Source organism: Notothenia rossii, assembly GCF_949606895.1.
Source record: "Notothenia rossii genome assembly, chromosome: 10".
Lineage (NCBI taxonomy): Eukaryota > Metazoa > Chordata > Actinopteri > Perciformes > Nototheniidae > Notothenia > Notothenia rossii.
Genome location: NC_136908.1, coordinates 64,818,130 through 64,832,911, shown reverse-complemented (window position 1 = coordinate 64,832,911; position 14,782 = coordinate 64,818,130). Strand labels below are relative to the sequence as shown.

The 14,782-nt window shown below is 46.8% G+C and overlaps 1 protein-coding gene across 3 annotated transcripts in view; it reads right to left on the bottom strand.

Moving 5' to 3' along the window:
• Nucleotides 1–411: 411 nt before the first annotated feature.
• cped1 (cadherin-like and PC-esterase domain containing 1) overlaps nucleotides 412–14,782 on the bottom strand; it is a 22,522-nt gene continuing 8,151 nt past the window's right edge. For all 3 annotated transcript variants that reach the window (XM_079653192.1, XM_079653193.1, XM_079653194.1), the window contains exons 6-22: nucleotides 14,738–14,782; nucleotides 11,028–11,175; nucleotides 10,824–10,951; nucleotides 10,434–10,506; nucleotides 9,938–10,057; nucleotides 9,108–9,212; nucleotides 8,655–8,800; nucleotides 8,412–8,464; nucleotides 8,030–8,216; nucleotides 6,249–6,411; nucleotides 4,195–4,294; nucleotides 3,919–4,055; nucleotides 3,527–3,747; nucleotides 2,685–2,786; nucleotides 2,505–2,592; nucleotides 2,041–2,187; nucleotides 412–1,965 (exon numbers count right to left, since the gene is read on the bottom strand). The exon at nucleotides 14,738–14,782 is cut by the window's right edge and continues 25 nt beyond it. In XM_079653192.1, coding sequence (XP_079509318.1) covers nucleotides 1,780–1,965; nucleotides 2,041–2,187; nucleotides 2,505–2,592; nucleotides 2,685–2,786; nucleotides 3,527–3,747; nucleotides 3,919–4,055; nucleotides 4,195–4,294; nucleotides 6,249–6,411; nucleotides 8,030–8,216; nucleotides 8,412–8,464; nucleotides 8,655–8,800; nucleotides 9,108–9,212; nucleotides 9,938–10,057; nucleotides 10,434–10,506; nucleotides 10,824–10,951; nucleotides 11,028–11,175; nucleotides 14,738–14,782 — 2,149 coding nt within the window. In that variant the 3' untranslated portion in view covers nucleotides 412–1,779. The remainder of the gene's footprint in view (nucleotides 1,966–2,040; nucleotides 2,188–2,504; nucleotides 2,593–2,684; nucleotides 2,787–3,526; nucleotides 3,748–3,918; nucleotides 4,056–4,194; nucleotides 4,295–6,248; nucleotides 6,412–8,029; nucleotides 8,217–8,411; nucleotides 8,465–8,654; nucleotides 8,801–9,107; nucleotides 9,213–9,937; nucleotides 10,058–10,433; nucleotides 10,507–10,823; nucleotides 10,952–11,027; nucleotides 11,176–14,737) is intronic.

Here is a 14,782-nt window from a genome sequence, read left to right as displayed (position 1 = left end):
TTAAAGTACAGAAACTACAGACTGTACTCTTTAAAGTAGACACACTACAGACTGTACTCTTTAAAGTAGACACACTACAGACTGTACTCTTTAAAGTACAGACACTACAGAGTGTACTCTTTAAAGTAGACACACTACAGACTGTACTCTTTAAAGTAGACACACTACAGACTGTACTCTTTAAAGTACAGAAACTACAGACTGTACTCTTTAAAGTAGACACACTACAGACTGTACTCTTTAAAGTACAGACACTACAGAATGTACTCTTTAAAGTAGACACACTACAGACTGTACTCTTTAAAGTAGACACACTACAGACTGTACTCTTTAAAGTACAGAAACTACAGACTGTACTCTTTAAAGTAGACCCCACACTCCACAGGGATAATGAAGGAAAAAAACAACAGGTTTAAAATGTGACTTTTATAATTCATATAACTTTAATATAAAGATATATTAAAATGTATAAAAGACACAAAAAATTAAAACTGACTTCATGTTTGGACATTAGTGTGATTGATCAATAGTTCCTGTAAACATTTCATAGAGCAGAAGATAATAACATTTATATAAATATATATATTCTGTTTACATGTAAACACGATCAGAGAGGCACAATAAACATCTGTAGAAAAATATAAAACATACAAACATTAAGACGTTTCCTTCACATCGTCATCATCATCATCATCATCATCATCATCATCATCATCATCTCATATACACATAAAGATAATAACTGAGGCATTTAAATATATATATATATATATATATATATATATATATATATATAAAGGAGGAACATAGAGACAGAGGACGGATATATTCAGTCAAATATTCAATATTAACCCTTTAAAGTAACCAGGACGTTGTTCTGACCACAAGAGACACAATAACACAGAGAAACTTCCTGGATCAGACACTAACAAGTAATCATAGGAATCTAGCTAGTATGCATCAGGAACTAGTTAGTAGGCACCACAACTAGTAACAGCACTTAAGATACTAGTTAGTATAATTTAGAAAGGTATTATACAAAAAGAAGAGCTAGTACGCATCAGGAACTAGTTAGTAGGCATGGAAACTAGTAGTACTTAAGCTACTAGGTTGTTACTACACATAAGCTACTATTAAGTATGCATCAGACACTAGTTAGTATGCAGAGATAACTAGTCACATGACAAAAGATACCAGCAGCAGTTTGTAAGTATCAGACCCTTTTTAGTAGGTATCAGAAAATACCTGAAGTGAAGCAGCCAGAGTTAGGGCATTAGAAACTAGTTCATGTGCACCAACTAGTACACATCATAGACTAACTAGTACACATCATAGACCAACTATTACACATCATAGACCAACTAGTACACATTATAGCCAACTAGTACACATCATAGACCAACTAGTACACATCATAGACCAACTAGTACACATCATAGACCAACTAGTACAAATCAGAGACTAATTAGTACACATCATAGACCAACTAGTACACATCATAGACCAACTAGTACACATCATAGACTAACTAGTACACATCATAGACCAACTAGTACACATCATAGACCAACTAGTAAAGATCATAGACTAACTACTAACTAGTACACATCATAGACTAACTAGTACACGACTAACTAGTACACATCATAGACTAGATATTACACATCATAGACTAACTAGTGTCCTTCAGAAGCAGATAGTGTCCTTCAGAGGCAGCTAGTGTGCATAAGAACGAACAGGAAGTAGTTGTGTGGATCAGAACCACTTCCTGTCTCTCTCTCATGTGTTTCGGGGGCACAGGCGGCTCAGCAGGATCTCAGAATACACCTGGTTCACTGGTCCTCTCACGTGATAGGTCGAGGCTCTAGGCCATGCCTCCTTCTCTGGATGCTGGGCGTCTGATTGGAGCTCAGGTGTGGTTCTGGAGGCTGTGATGGGGTCTGAAGGCCTGGAGAACTTCTCCACCTGTAGGAGTTAACGAGGTACCTGTTAACGAGCTTCAGAATTATGTGGTGTCTCACCTGAGATCTGATTGGTTACCTGGTGGAAGTGGCAGGCGCAGCGGCCCTGCAGGAAGTCTCTGAAGCGACCCATGGTGATGCTGAAGGTGTCGATCGCCTCGTACCCATGATGCTTTGCTGCTGTGATGATGTCCTGGTTCTGCCTGTACAGGTCCTGGATCTCTCTCTGGAGGAGAGATAACTTTTATCTTATTTTTATTCATTAAATAAGTTCCAAATAAACGTCCCAAAACTGAAATGAATTAATAAATAAAATCCTTAAAATGCAAACAAAAAACAGAAATCCAAACTATAAAATAAAGAAAATAATATTATATGAATAAATGTATAGTAAATATTAGATTTTTCTTGTTGTTGGAAATATTAGATTAAAAAACCCCATATTATGACATCACAGCTCAGCGGCCAATAGGTGGAGAGACAGGAAGTACAGAGGAACTTCACACATTGGACAGGTAATACAAACAGGAAACAGAAACGTACCAGACTGAGGGACCGGATCCCGTCCACAGGTAGGTGGAACCCCATCCCTAAAGATTTGACCACCACCATGACGTCACTGAGAGACTCTCTGTGGTGGGGGGTGGGCAGGTGTTGAAGTATTAATTGATCTCTAATCGATGTCTAGGTGATGTGTAATTGATATGTTGTGCTGTTGCTCACCTGTCCAGCACCTCTCTGACGGTCCTTAGGTGATCCACCTTCAGCCACTGGACCCCCCCCACCACCAGCACCGTCTGCTTAGAGTTCACCAGAGGGCGCGACCTTCAGGAGACACAACACATGTCCTCGTTAACACTCCCCAGGTGTGTCCCCTCGTTAAAGTTGTTAATACGAAAGCCCCTGTCACACTGTCCCGAAATTGCCATTGTTCAAATTCAGCTCTGATCGTAACAACATCGGGCCATTCGTGAGGGCATCTGAAGCCATCGTATGACCGCCGGTGGAGTTTCTCAGGCTCCGGCAGCAACTTTGGGAGCGATGGCAAAATCTTTGGCATGTCAAAGATGGCTTAAGATGGCCTCACGAATGTCCCGATGTTGCTACGATCAGAGCCGAATTTGAACATTTCCTTTATCGTCCATCGGGTTGTTTTATTGCACAACAAAATCATGTAAACATATTATGTAAATAACCCAATTTGTGTTCTGTGAAACTAAAAAGGATATAATATATTATTTTGAAGGCGAGGAAGTTGTTGTTGCTATGGAAACAACATGACGGAGAAAACTTAATATCTTCTACATATAAAGACGGAGAAAGTAAAGAACAAAGTCTGAAAATATCAGTTCAGTATCAAAATACTTTAACATCATTGTTTGTGTTTCTTTCGTTGCAGTCGTATTTCTTAAATGTAATGTAAATGTTGCCTTCGTGTGGTTCGGGGCCATCTTCGTGCGAAATTCACAATTCCATATTCGTGTGTCCATCGGGTGTCAATTTCGGGACAGTGTGACAGGGGCTTAAAGGTGTGTCCCCTCCCCAGGTGTGTCCCCGCCCCTCACCTGTGTATGAGCTGCAGCAGGCTCTGTCTGAAGGTGGGTCTCTGGTCCTTGTCCTCCCAGAAGCGGGGGTAGTAAGAATAGCTGACGAGGGTCCGGTCCTGGTTCAGGTACTCATACACCTGCAGGTCGTGGCTTCGCCCCCACACCTGCAGGCTGGAGTTCACCCGCTCCAACAGGAAGTACATAATGCCGCGGTTAGTGGAGTCCCCGATGAACAGCACCTGAGGGGGGGTGGGAGGGCAGGTGAGACAGGTGAGACAGGGGAAACAGGTGAGACAGGTGAGAGACAGGTGAGACAGGGGGATAGGTGAGACAGGGGAAACAAGTGAGACAGGTGAGAGACAAGTGAGACAGGGGGACAGGTGAGACAGGTGTGGATCAGCTGGTCTCACCTTCCTGTCCGTCAGACAGGCCTGCAGCAGGGGGGGGGAGACCTGCGGGTGGTAACAGCCGTCTGGTTGCCAGGTAACCTCCCTCCAATCACACGTCCTGTTGTCAGAGCAGGTGAGACACGGCACCACCCACACACCTGAGACAGGTACAACAGGTGAGAGACAGAGACAGGTGAGAGACAGAGACAGGTGAGAGACAGAGACAGGTGAGAACCAGAGACAGGTGAAAAACAGAGACAAGTAAGGCAGGTGAGACAGGTAAACCCCCCCCCTCACCTGGATGGTGTCCTGAGCTGCAGATGAGGGGGGGGCTGAGCGTCCTGATGAAGGGCTGCAAACCACAGGGGAGTCCAGGGTGCACCACCAGACCACAGTCCTGAGAGACAGACAGGTGAGAGACAGGCAGGTGAGAGACAGGCAGGTGAGAGACAGACAGACAGGTGAGAGACAGACAGGTGAGAGACAGACAGGTGAGAGAGAGACAGGAGAGAGACAGACAGGTGTGAGAGAGACAGGAGAGAGACAGACAGGTAGAGACAGACATGTGAGAGACAGACAGACGGTTGAGAGACAGACAGGTGAGAGAGAGACAGGTGTGAGAAAGAGACAGGAGAGAGACAGACAGGTGTGAGGGAGACAGGAGAGAGACAGACAGGTAGAGACAGACATGTGAGAGACAGGTGAGAGACAGACAGGTGAGAGACAGACAGACAGACAGACAGGTGAGAGACAGACAGACAGTTGAGAAACAGACAGGTGAGAGATAGACAGGTGAGAGACAGACAGACAGTTGAGAGACAGACAGGTGAGAGACAGACAGGTGAGAGAAAGACAGGTGTGAGAGAGAGACAGGAGAGAGACAGACAGGTGTGAGAGAGACAGGAGAGAGACAGACAGGTAGAGACAGACATGTGAGAGACAGACAGGTGAGAGACAGACAGACAGTTGAGAGACAGACAGGTGAGAGACAGACAGGTGAGAGACAGACAGACAGACAGCGGGTGAGAGACAGACAGGTGAGAGACAGACAGGTGAGAGACAGGCAGGTGAGAGACAGACAGGTGAGAGAGAGACAGGTGTGAGAGAGAGACAGGTGTGAGAGAGAGACAGGAGAGAGACAGACAGGTGTGAGAGAGACAGGAGAGAGACAGACAGGTGAGAGGCAGACAGGTGAGAGAAAGACAGTTAGAGACAGACAGCTGAGAGACAGGTGAGAGACAGACAGGTGAGAGACAGACAGGTGAGAGACAGACAGGTGAGAGACAGACAGGTCTTCTCCCCCCCTCCCTGCCTGCACCGCCTCCATTGGACTCCTTTGTTTACTTGTGGAACATAGTGACATCAATACGGAACGCTCGCACTCCTATTGGCTAGCGCTCCAACACATTGTACATTCTCTAAATCGAATCGTTTCTTCTTCTGTGGTGTTTCAGATCTGCGTAGCGTCCTCCTCTGGTCAGAGGTCAGAGGTCAAAATAATCGGCCGCCGCCAGGTCTGGCCCCACATCACACACACTCACACAACTACACACACACACACACACACACACACACACACACACACACACACACACACACACACACACACACACACACACACACACACACACACACACACACACACACACACACACACACACACACACACACACACACACACACACACACACACACACACACACACACACACACTCAGAGGTGTGAGATTCCTCTGCTAGCTGCTGTCTGTAGCGACAGCATGCCATAAGAAAACTTAACAGGGATTTTCTTGTTCGTACCTGAGCTCTGAGGCAGAGTCAAACACTGCCGCCGCGAGGAACACACACACACACACACACACACACACACACACACACACTCACACACACTCACACTCACACTCACACACACACACACCGTCTTTAATCCTTCATGCTGTGAAATATTGTTGTTTCTGCGGCTCTTTCATTTATAATCACATAATTTTTCTACATATTTTCTGAGACTTTTCAAAGTTTTGTTATTATAATTTTTTGAATTTTTGTTTTGTTTACTTATTTTATGTAGGTTACTTTTATATTTCATTTAGATTTATTGTTTGCTATTCTTTAAATAATTTTTATGTTTTTTCATATATTTTCTTCTTAAAAAAGTCCAGGAACATTACAAATAAATAAATAAAGAATCCAGAAACATTACAAATAAATAAATAAAGAATCCAGAAACATTACAAATAAATAAATAAAGAATCCAGAAACATTACAAATAAATAAATAAAGAATCCAGAATCCTATAAAACCCCACATTATGACATCGCAGCTCAGCGGCCAATGGGAGCGCAGCGCGCCTACCTGCAGGAAGCTGCAGGTCACATGATCTCCGAACATGGGGAGGCTGGGCCGGCTGTCGCGGGTCACCTGCACGCTGTAGGTCGCCATGACGACGGGCTCCTCGCCGCCCGTCACCAGGATGATGATGCTGCTGTCGCCGAGGGCGAGGGGGAAGACTGCCATGCTGAGGACCAATCAGAAGGCATCAGATTTATTTATTTAAGACAAGATGGAACTTTATTTATCCTCTTGGGGAAATGCAGGCGTTTATAGGGTTAGGGTTAAAAACAGCATTCACACAGAAATACAGATAATATAGAATACTAATTAAAATAATAATATAATAATACGGTGATAAAGTGATTTTTTAAATATGATTAATTATTGCTCATTAATCAACATGTAACTTTGTATTTACCTGTATTAGTATTGTAATCTTGTCTCACCTGAGGCCTGTGCTCTGAAGCCAGTTCAACAGACCCTGGATATGTTTGAGTTACCTTACCTACCCAACCCAACACAAACGCGCTCTCGCTAAGCGGTCCTACGATGCTGGTTATCAACTCGGTAAGTCAAGTAAGGGTTTCTCTGTCCGGCTGAGTTCACGTGAAAGGGGCGGGGCTAGCAACATTTGCCCAATCACAAACATGGAGAAGCGCACTGACCAGGGTCGGCGTCATGGGGGGTCATTCGCGGGCCATGCCCCCCCCAAATGAGTCACTGTGCCCCCCCCAACACAGGGCGGGCAAGCCTTGCCACTTTTGCTCTGATTGGTGTGTTGCTTGACCAATGACCCTCAACCTTTGTTTTGTTGTCATTACGTGACTGTGTGTTTAGATGAGAGCCCGGTGGCGAACTGTTCATCTGTTACACTGATTAGACAGTAAAGCCATCCACATGTGTGTGTGTGTGTGTGTGTGTGTGTGTGTGTGTGTGTGTGTGTGTGTGTGTGTGTGTGTGTGTGTGTGTGTGTGTGTGTGTGTGTGTGTGTGTGTGTGTGTGTGTGTCACAAGCGGTCCTCACAACCTAACCTGCCCCGGAGCAGGTTAGGTTGCAGGCTAAGAGCTCAACTCAGTGAAAGCACTGCCTGCTGACCAATCAGAGCTCAGTGTGCGGAGTTTAAAGCGATCAAGTCATATTACAGGAGAAAGGAAATACAGAAAAGCTGCCGTTGCAGGAAAGACGGCCGGCAGAAATCACCGACTGTGTGAACGTGAACATTAATAGAATATCACCTCGCTTCGTAGTACAGACTGAAGGCTCTTTGAGCATATATGATACATGATGATGTGATATGCCGCGGACTGTACTTAATGTTACTCTGATCCGGTTACTTATGTTGTGGCAGATATTTAAGTAAGCTTTCTTAACGCTAATGTTCTAATAGTCAGATTGCTCTGAAGATGGGAGGTGATATTCTATTAATGTTCACGTTCACACAGTCGCTGATTTTTGCCGGCCGTCTTTCCTGCAACGGCAGCTTTTCTGTATTTCCTTTCTCCTGTAATATGACTTGATCGCTTTAAACTCCGCACACTGAACTCTGATTGGTCAGCAGGCAGTGCTTTCACTGAGTTGAGCTCTTAGCCTGCAACCTAACCTGCTCCGGGGCAGCTTAGCCGCTCAGCATCAGTTACCATGGAGATCTAGCCTGCTAAAAAGAGAACCAGCTTTGTAGGACCGGAAACCCAGAGTCTCCCTGAAGTTAGCCGCTAAGAGAACATCCTGCTTCGTAGTACAGGCCTCTGGCCCCAGGTGCTGGTCCAGGTGAGATCTGTATTAGTATTGTTATCTGGTCTCACCTGGGGCCCAGGTGCTGGTCCAGGTGAGCGCGGCAGGCGCTGCTCATGGGTTCGGGTCGGACTCGCACCGTCAGGAGTTCAAAGGTCACCTCGGCCCGGTACTCCCTCACTGAGGGGCTGAAGGGGGGGGTCAGAGCCAGAGGGGGGGATAGGTAGAGCTGCCGCAGCCGGGGGTCCACACACACACCTGAGACACACACACACACACACACACACAAACAAACACACACACACACACTTATGACATGTATATCAAAATGATCTACTTCAAAATAAAAGTATTACGTACATTTTTTCCCAACATTTCAAAATAAAAGCAGTTTTTCATTCTTAAGACTTTAATATTAATATTAACATGTTATTATATTTATTTAACACTCACCTGTACCATTAGACCCTCCTGCGTTCTGATTGGTCTGTTCTGTGTCTTTAATTCTGCAGGAAAAAACGTTATTGGTCATTTTTACAAAAAAAGAAAAAAAAAAGGTTTTTACAAATTTGGCCAAAGAAAACATTCATTTAGGAGAAAAAGAGACTAAAGTGTGAAAGGCTGAAGACTACAAATCCCATGATGCATCACTGCTTCACCACAGACTGTAGGTGAATCTCTCAGGTCTTTCCTCACCTGGAGCTCTGGTTCCTCTTCAGCTCATAGTGACGGCTGATCCTGATCAGGAGATCTGAGAGGAGGAGAGGGGAGGAGGAGGAGGAGGAGGAGGAGGAGGAGGAGGAGGAGGAGGAGGAGGAGGATGAAGAGGAGCTGGGATACACCTGGGAAATATGAGAGCAAAATAAGGTTAATGCTGCTTCATTTAACTCTGGAGTTCCTCAGGGCTCCATCTGAGGCCCTCTGGAGTTCCTCAGGGCTCCATCTGAGGCCCTCTGTACTTCAATGAGGATGTGTGTGTGCTGACGACACACTGCTGTTTGTTCAGAAACAATAAACAAGTCTGAATAATAATCTGCAACAATTCATAGTTTCAAAATGAAGGCATTAGAAATGATTGAAAGATCATTAATTTCCCTGTGAAACCTCTTAATCATTATAACGAGTTCATGAAGTCAATATATTTAGTACCAGTTGAAAAGCTGAGGGCGTCTCCATCTGCCGCTGAAACTGAAGCAGAAGAAGAAACTCGTCTTCAGAGAGACAGACGCCGCGTGTCCCTGTGCAGCCACCGTACTACAGACAGACAGGTGAGAGACGGAAAGGTGAGAGACAGACAGGTGAGAGACAGGTAGACAGACAGAGAGACAGACAGACGGACAGACAGGTGAGAGACAGACAGACAGACAGAGAGACAGGTGAGAGACAGACAGGTTAGAGACAGGTAGACAGACAGAGAGACAGACAGACGGACAGACAGGTGAGAGACAGACAGACAGACAGACAGACAGGTGAGAGACAGACAGGTTAGAGACAGGTAGACAGACAGAGAGACAGACAGACGGACAGACAGGTGAGAGACAGACAGACAGACAGGTGAGAGACAGACAGACAGGTGAGAGACAGACAGACACACAGACAGACAGACAGGTGAGAGACAGACAGACAAGTGAGAGACAGACAGACAGACAGAAAGACAGACAGACAGGTGGGAGACAGACAGACAGGTGAGAGACAGATAGGCAGAAAGGCAGACAGACAGACAGACAGACAGGTGAGAGACAGACAGACAGGTGAGAGACAGACATGCAGACAGACAGACAGGTGAGAGACAGACAGGCAGACAGACAGACAGACAGGTGAGACAGGTGAGACAGACAGACAGACAGACAGACAGACAGACAGACAGACAGACAGACAGACAGGTAAGACAGACAGACAGGTGAGAGACAGACAGACAGGTGAGAGACAGAAGTATTAAATACATATATATCTGAAATGTGTCCAGGTGTGTCTCTCACCTGAGTCTCTGCAGAGGACAGGTGCAGGAAGTGCAGAGTGTCCTCCAGGATCCGGTCTCTGCTGATTGGTCCCTCAAATGCCTCCTCACTCAGAGCTGAGAACGTCAGGTCAGTGTCCACCTGAGGAGGAAACACACAGGAGGACCAATCAGAGAGGAGCAGAGGACAGCAGGACCAATCAGAGAGGAGTGAGGATATATGGACCAATCAGGAAGCAGCATAATACATGAGGATTCATCAGGGAGCAGCAGAGGACATGAGGACCAATCAGAGAGCAGCAGAGGACTTTCTGTCCTCCGGTGACCTCTGGTGGACGTTTACTCTCACTGCACCTGGGGAAGGACTGACTGTGTGTGTGTGTGTGTGTGTGTGTGTGTGTGTGTGTGTGTGTGTGTGTGTGTGTGTGTGTGTGTGTGTGTGCGTCTGTGTTTATATGTGCTTAAAAAAACAGGAGAGGGATCAGCGGAGACACACACACACATAATAAGGTTTTTACCTGGATGACGACAGGTGTGATAGACCCGCTGAAGAGCAGAGTGAAGGTCAACAGCTGGAAACACAACACACACCTGAACACACACACACACACACACACACACACACACACACACACACACACACACACACACACACACACACACACACACACACACACACACACACACACACACACACACACACACACACACACACACACACACACACACACACACACACACACACACACACACACACACACACACACCGTCAGATTCCTGATAATACACAACTGAAACACACACCATCACCAATAATATAAAAACTGATATAGCAGGGAGTCCTGTCCTGTTATTGGACGGTGAGCGGGACCATGTGATTAAAACAGGAAGTCCTGTGCTTTGTTTACCTGCTGGAGGTCTGCTCCTGATTGGTCGACACGGCGGCGAGCAGCACCTCACCGATCACCCTCTTTATCTGCCGCAAAGCATCATGGGAGGAGTGAGGGCCGAGGGTGTGCTGCAGGAAGTGAGCGAGCTGAACCAGCAGGGGGCGACAGAGAGTTACACCTGAACATGACACCAATTACTCAATTATAATCCAGGTGTGTTACCTGAGTGGGTCGGCCCCGCTGCTCCTGATTGGTCGTCACCACGCTGAGTTCATGCAGGAAGGAAGTGAGCGGCTTCACTGACGTCACCAGGACGTAAACATTCACCATGGCAACCAGAGCAGGGGGCGGGGCTCCGGCAGGTGAGGGGCTGTATGATCAGACAGACAGGTGATCAGACAGACAGGTGATCAGACAGGTGATCAGACAGGAGATCAGACAGGAGATCAGACAGGAGATCAGACAGGAAATCAGACAGGTGATCAGACAGACAGGTGATCAGACAGACAGGTGATCAGACAGGAGATCAGACAGGTGATCAGACAGGTGATCAGACAGACAGGTGATCAGACAGGAGATCAGACAGGTGATCAGACAGGAGAACAGACAGGTGATCAGACAGGAGATCAGACAGGTGATCAGACAGGAGATCAGACAGGTGATCAGACAGGAGATCAGACAGGTGATCAGACAGGAGAACAGACAGGTGATCAGACAGGAGATCAGACAGGTGATCAGACAGGAGAACAGACAGGTGATCAGACAGGAGATCAGACAGACAGGTGATCAGACAGACAGGTGATCAGACAGGTGATCAGACAGGAGAACAGACAGGTGATCAGACAGGAGATCAGACAGGAAATCAGACAGACAGGTGATCAGACAGACAGGTGATCAGACAGGAGATCAGACAGGTGATCAGACAGGTGATCAGACAGACAGGTGATCAGACAGGAGATCAGACAGACAGGTGATCAGACAGGTGACCAGACAGACAGGTGATCAGACAGGAGATCAGACAGGTGATCAGACAGACAGGTGATCATACAGGAGATCAGACAGGAGATCAGACAGGAGATCAGACAGACAGGTGATCAGACAGGAGATCAGACAGGAGATCAGACAGACAGGAGATCAGACAGACAGGTGATCAGACAGGAGATCAGATAGACAGGTGATCAGACAGGAGATCAGACAGGCTGTGAGGTAGTGTGGTCGTCTTTCAACCAGAAGGTTGTGGGTTCGATCCCAGCCCATGCAGTCAACATGTCGATGTATCCTTGGGCAAGATACTTAACCCTGAGTTGCTCCCGATGGCATGGCCAACGGTGTGTGAATGTTAGGTCCTAGAGTAAGGTACACTGCTCTGTATGAATGGGTTCGAATGGGTGAATGACATGTAGTATGTAAAGCGCTTTGAGGGGTCTTAAAGACTGGATAAAGCGCTATATAAGTACAGTCCATTTACCATTCCATTTACCATTTACAGGTGATCAGACAGGAGATCAGACAGGAGATCAGACGGACAGGTGATCAGAAAGGAGATCAGACAGGAGATCAGACAGACAGGTGATCAGACAGGAGATCAGACAGACAGGTGATCACACAGACAGGTGATCACACAGACAGGTGATTAGACAGGAGATCAGAAAGGTGATCAGACAGACAGGTGATCAGACAGGTGATCAGACAGACAGGTGATCAGACAGGAGATCAGACAGGAGATCAGACAGGAGATCAGACAGGAGATCAGACAGGTGATCAGACAGACAGGTGATCAGACAGGAGATCAGACAGGAGATCAGACAGGAGATCAGACAGGAGATCAGACAGGTGATCAGACAGACAGGTGATCAGACAGGAGATCAGACAGGAGATCAGACAGGAGATCAGACAGGTGATCAGACAGGTGATCAGATAGGAGATCAGACAGGAGATCAGACAGGTGATCAGACAGACAGGTGATCAGACAGGAGATCAGACAGGTGATCAGACAGGTGATCAGACAGACAGGTGATCAGACAGGAGAACAGAAAGGTGATCAGACAGGAGATCAGACAGGAGATCAGACAGGTGATCAGACAGGTGATCAGACAGACAGGTGATCAGACAGGAGATCAGAAAGGTGATCAGACAGGAGATCAGACAGGAGATCAGACAGGTGATCAGACAGACAGGTGATCAGACAGGAGAACAGACAGGTGATCAGACAGGAGATCAGACAGACAGGTGATCAGACAGGAGAACAGACAGGTGATCAGACAGGTGATCAGACAGACAGGTGATCAGACAGGAGATCAGAAAGGTGATCAGACAGGAGATCAGACAGACAGGTGATCAGACAGGAGATCAGACAGGTGATCAGACAGGTGATCAGACAGACAGGTGATCAGACAGGAGAACAGACAGGTGATCAGACAGGAGATCAGACAGGTGATCAGACAGACAGGTGATCAGACAGGAGATCAGAAAGGTGATCAGACAGGAGATCAGACAGACAGGTGATCAGACAGGAGAACAGACAGGTGATCAGACAGGAGATCAGACAGGAGATCAGACAGGAGATCAGACAGGTGATCAGACAGGAGATCAGACAGGTGATCAGACAGGTGATCAGACAGACAGGTGATCAGACAGGAGATCAGACAGGTGATCAGACAGGTGATCAGACAGACAGGTGATCAGACAGGAGATCAGACAGGTGATCAGACAGGTGATCAGACAGACAGGTGATCAGACAGGAGATCAGAAAGGTGATCAGACAGGAGATCAGACAGACAGGTGATCAGACAGGAGATCAGACAGGAGATCAGACAGACAGGTGATCAGACAGGAGATCAGAAAGGTGATCAGACAGGAGATCAGACAGGTGATCAGACAGGAGATCAGACAGGTGATCAGACAGGTGATCAGACAGGAGATCAGACAGGTGATCAGACAGACAGGTGATCAGACAGGAGATCAGACAGACAGGTGATCAGACAGGTGATCAGACAGGTGATCAGACAGACAGGTGATCAGACAGGAGATCAGACAGGAGATCAGACAGGTGATCAGACAGACAGGTGATCAGACAGGAGATCAGACAGACAGGTGATCAGACAGGAGATCAGACAGACAGGTGATCAGACAGGTGATCACACAGACTGGTGATCAGACAGGAGATCAGACAGGTGATCAGACAGACAGGTGATCAGACAGACAGGTGATCAGACAGGTGATCAGACAGACAGGTGATCAGACAGGAGATCAGACAGGTGATCAGACAGGAGATCAGACAGGAGATCAGACAGGAGATCAGACAGGTGATCAGACAGGAGATCAGACAGGAGATCAGACAGGAGATCAGACAGGAGATCAGACAGACAGGTGATCAGACAGGTGATCAGACAGACAGGTGATCAGACAGGTGATCAGACAGACAGGTGATCAGACAGGTGATCAGACAGGTGATCAGACAGGTGATCAGACAGACAGGAGATCAGACAGGTGATCAGACAGGAGATCAGACAGGTGATCAGAAAGACAGGTGATCAGACAGGTGATCAGACAGGTGATCAGACAGACAGGTGATCAGACAGGAGATCAGACAGGAGATCAGACAGGAGATCAGACAGGTGATCAGACAGGTGATCAGACAGACAGGTGATCAGACAGACAGGTGATCAGACAGACAGGTGATCAGACAGGTGATCAGACAGGTGATCAGACAGACAGGTGATCAGACAGACAGGTGATCAGACAGACAGGTGATCAGACAGGTGATCAGACAGGAGATCAGACAGACAGGTGATCAGACAGGGGATCAAACAGGAGATCAGACAGGAGAGGGGCTGTATGACAGACAGGTGATCAGACAGGTGATCAGACAGACAGGTGAGGGGCTAAGGCTCACCTGAAGATTATTAATATTCATATCATAGTGTCCTCACCTGTCCGCAGGTAACGGTGGCTTCTGATAGGTCGACCCACAGGCC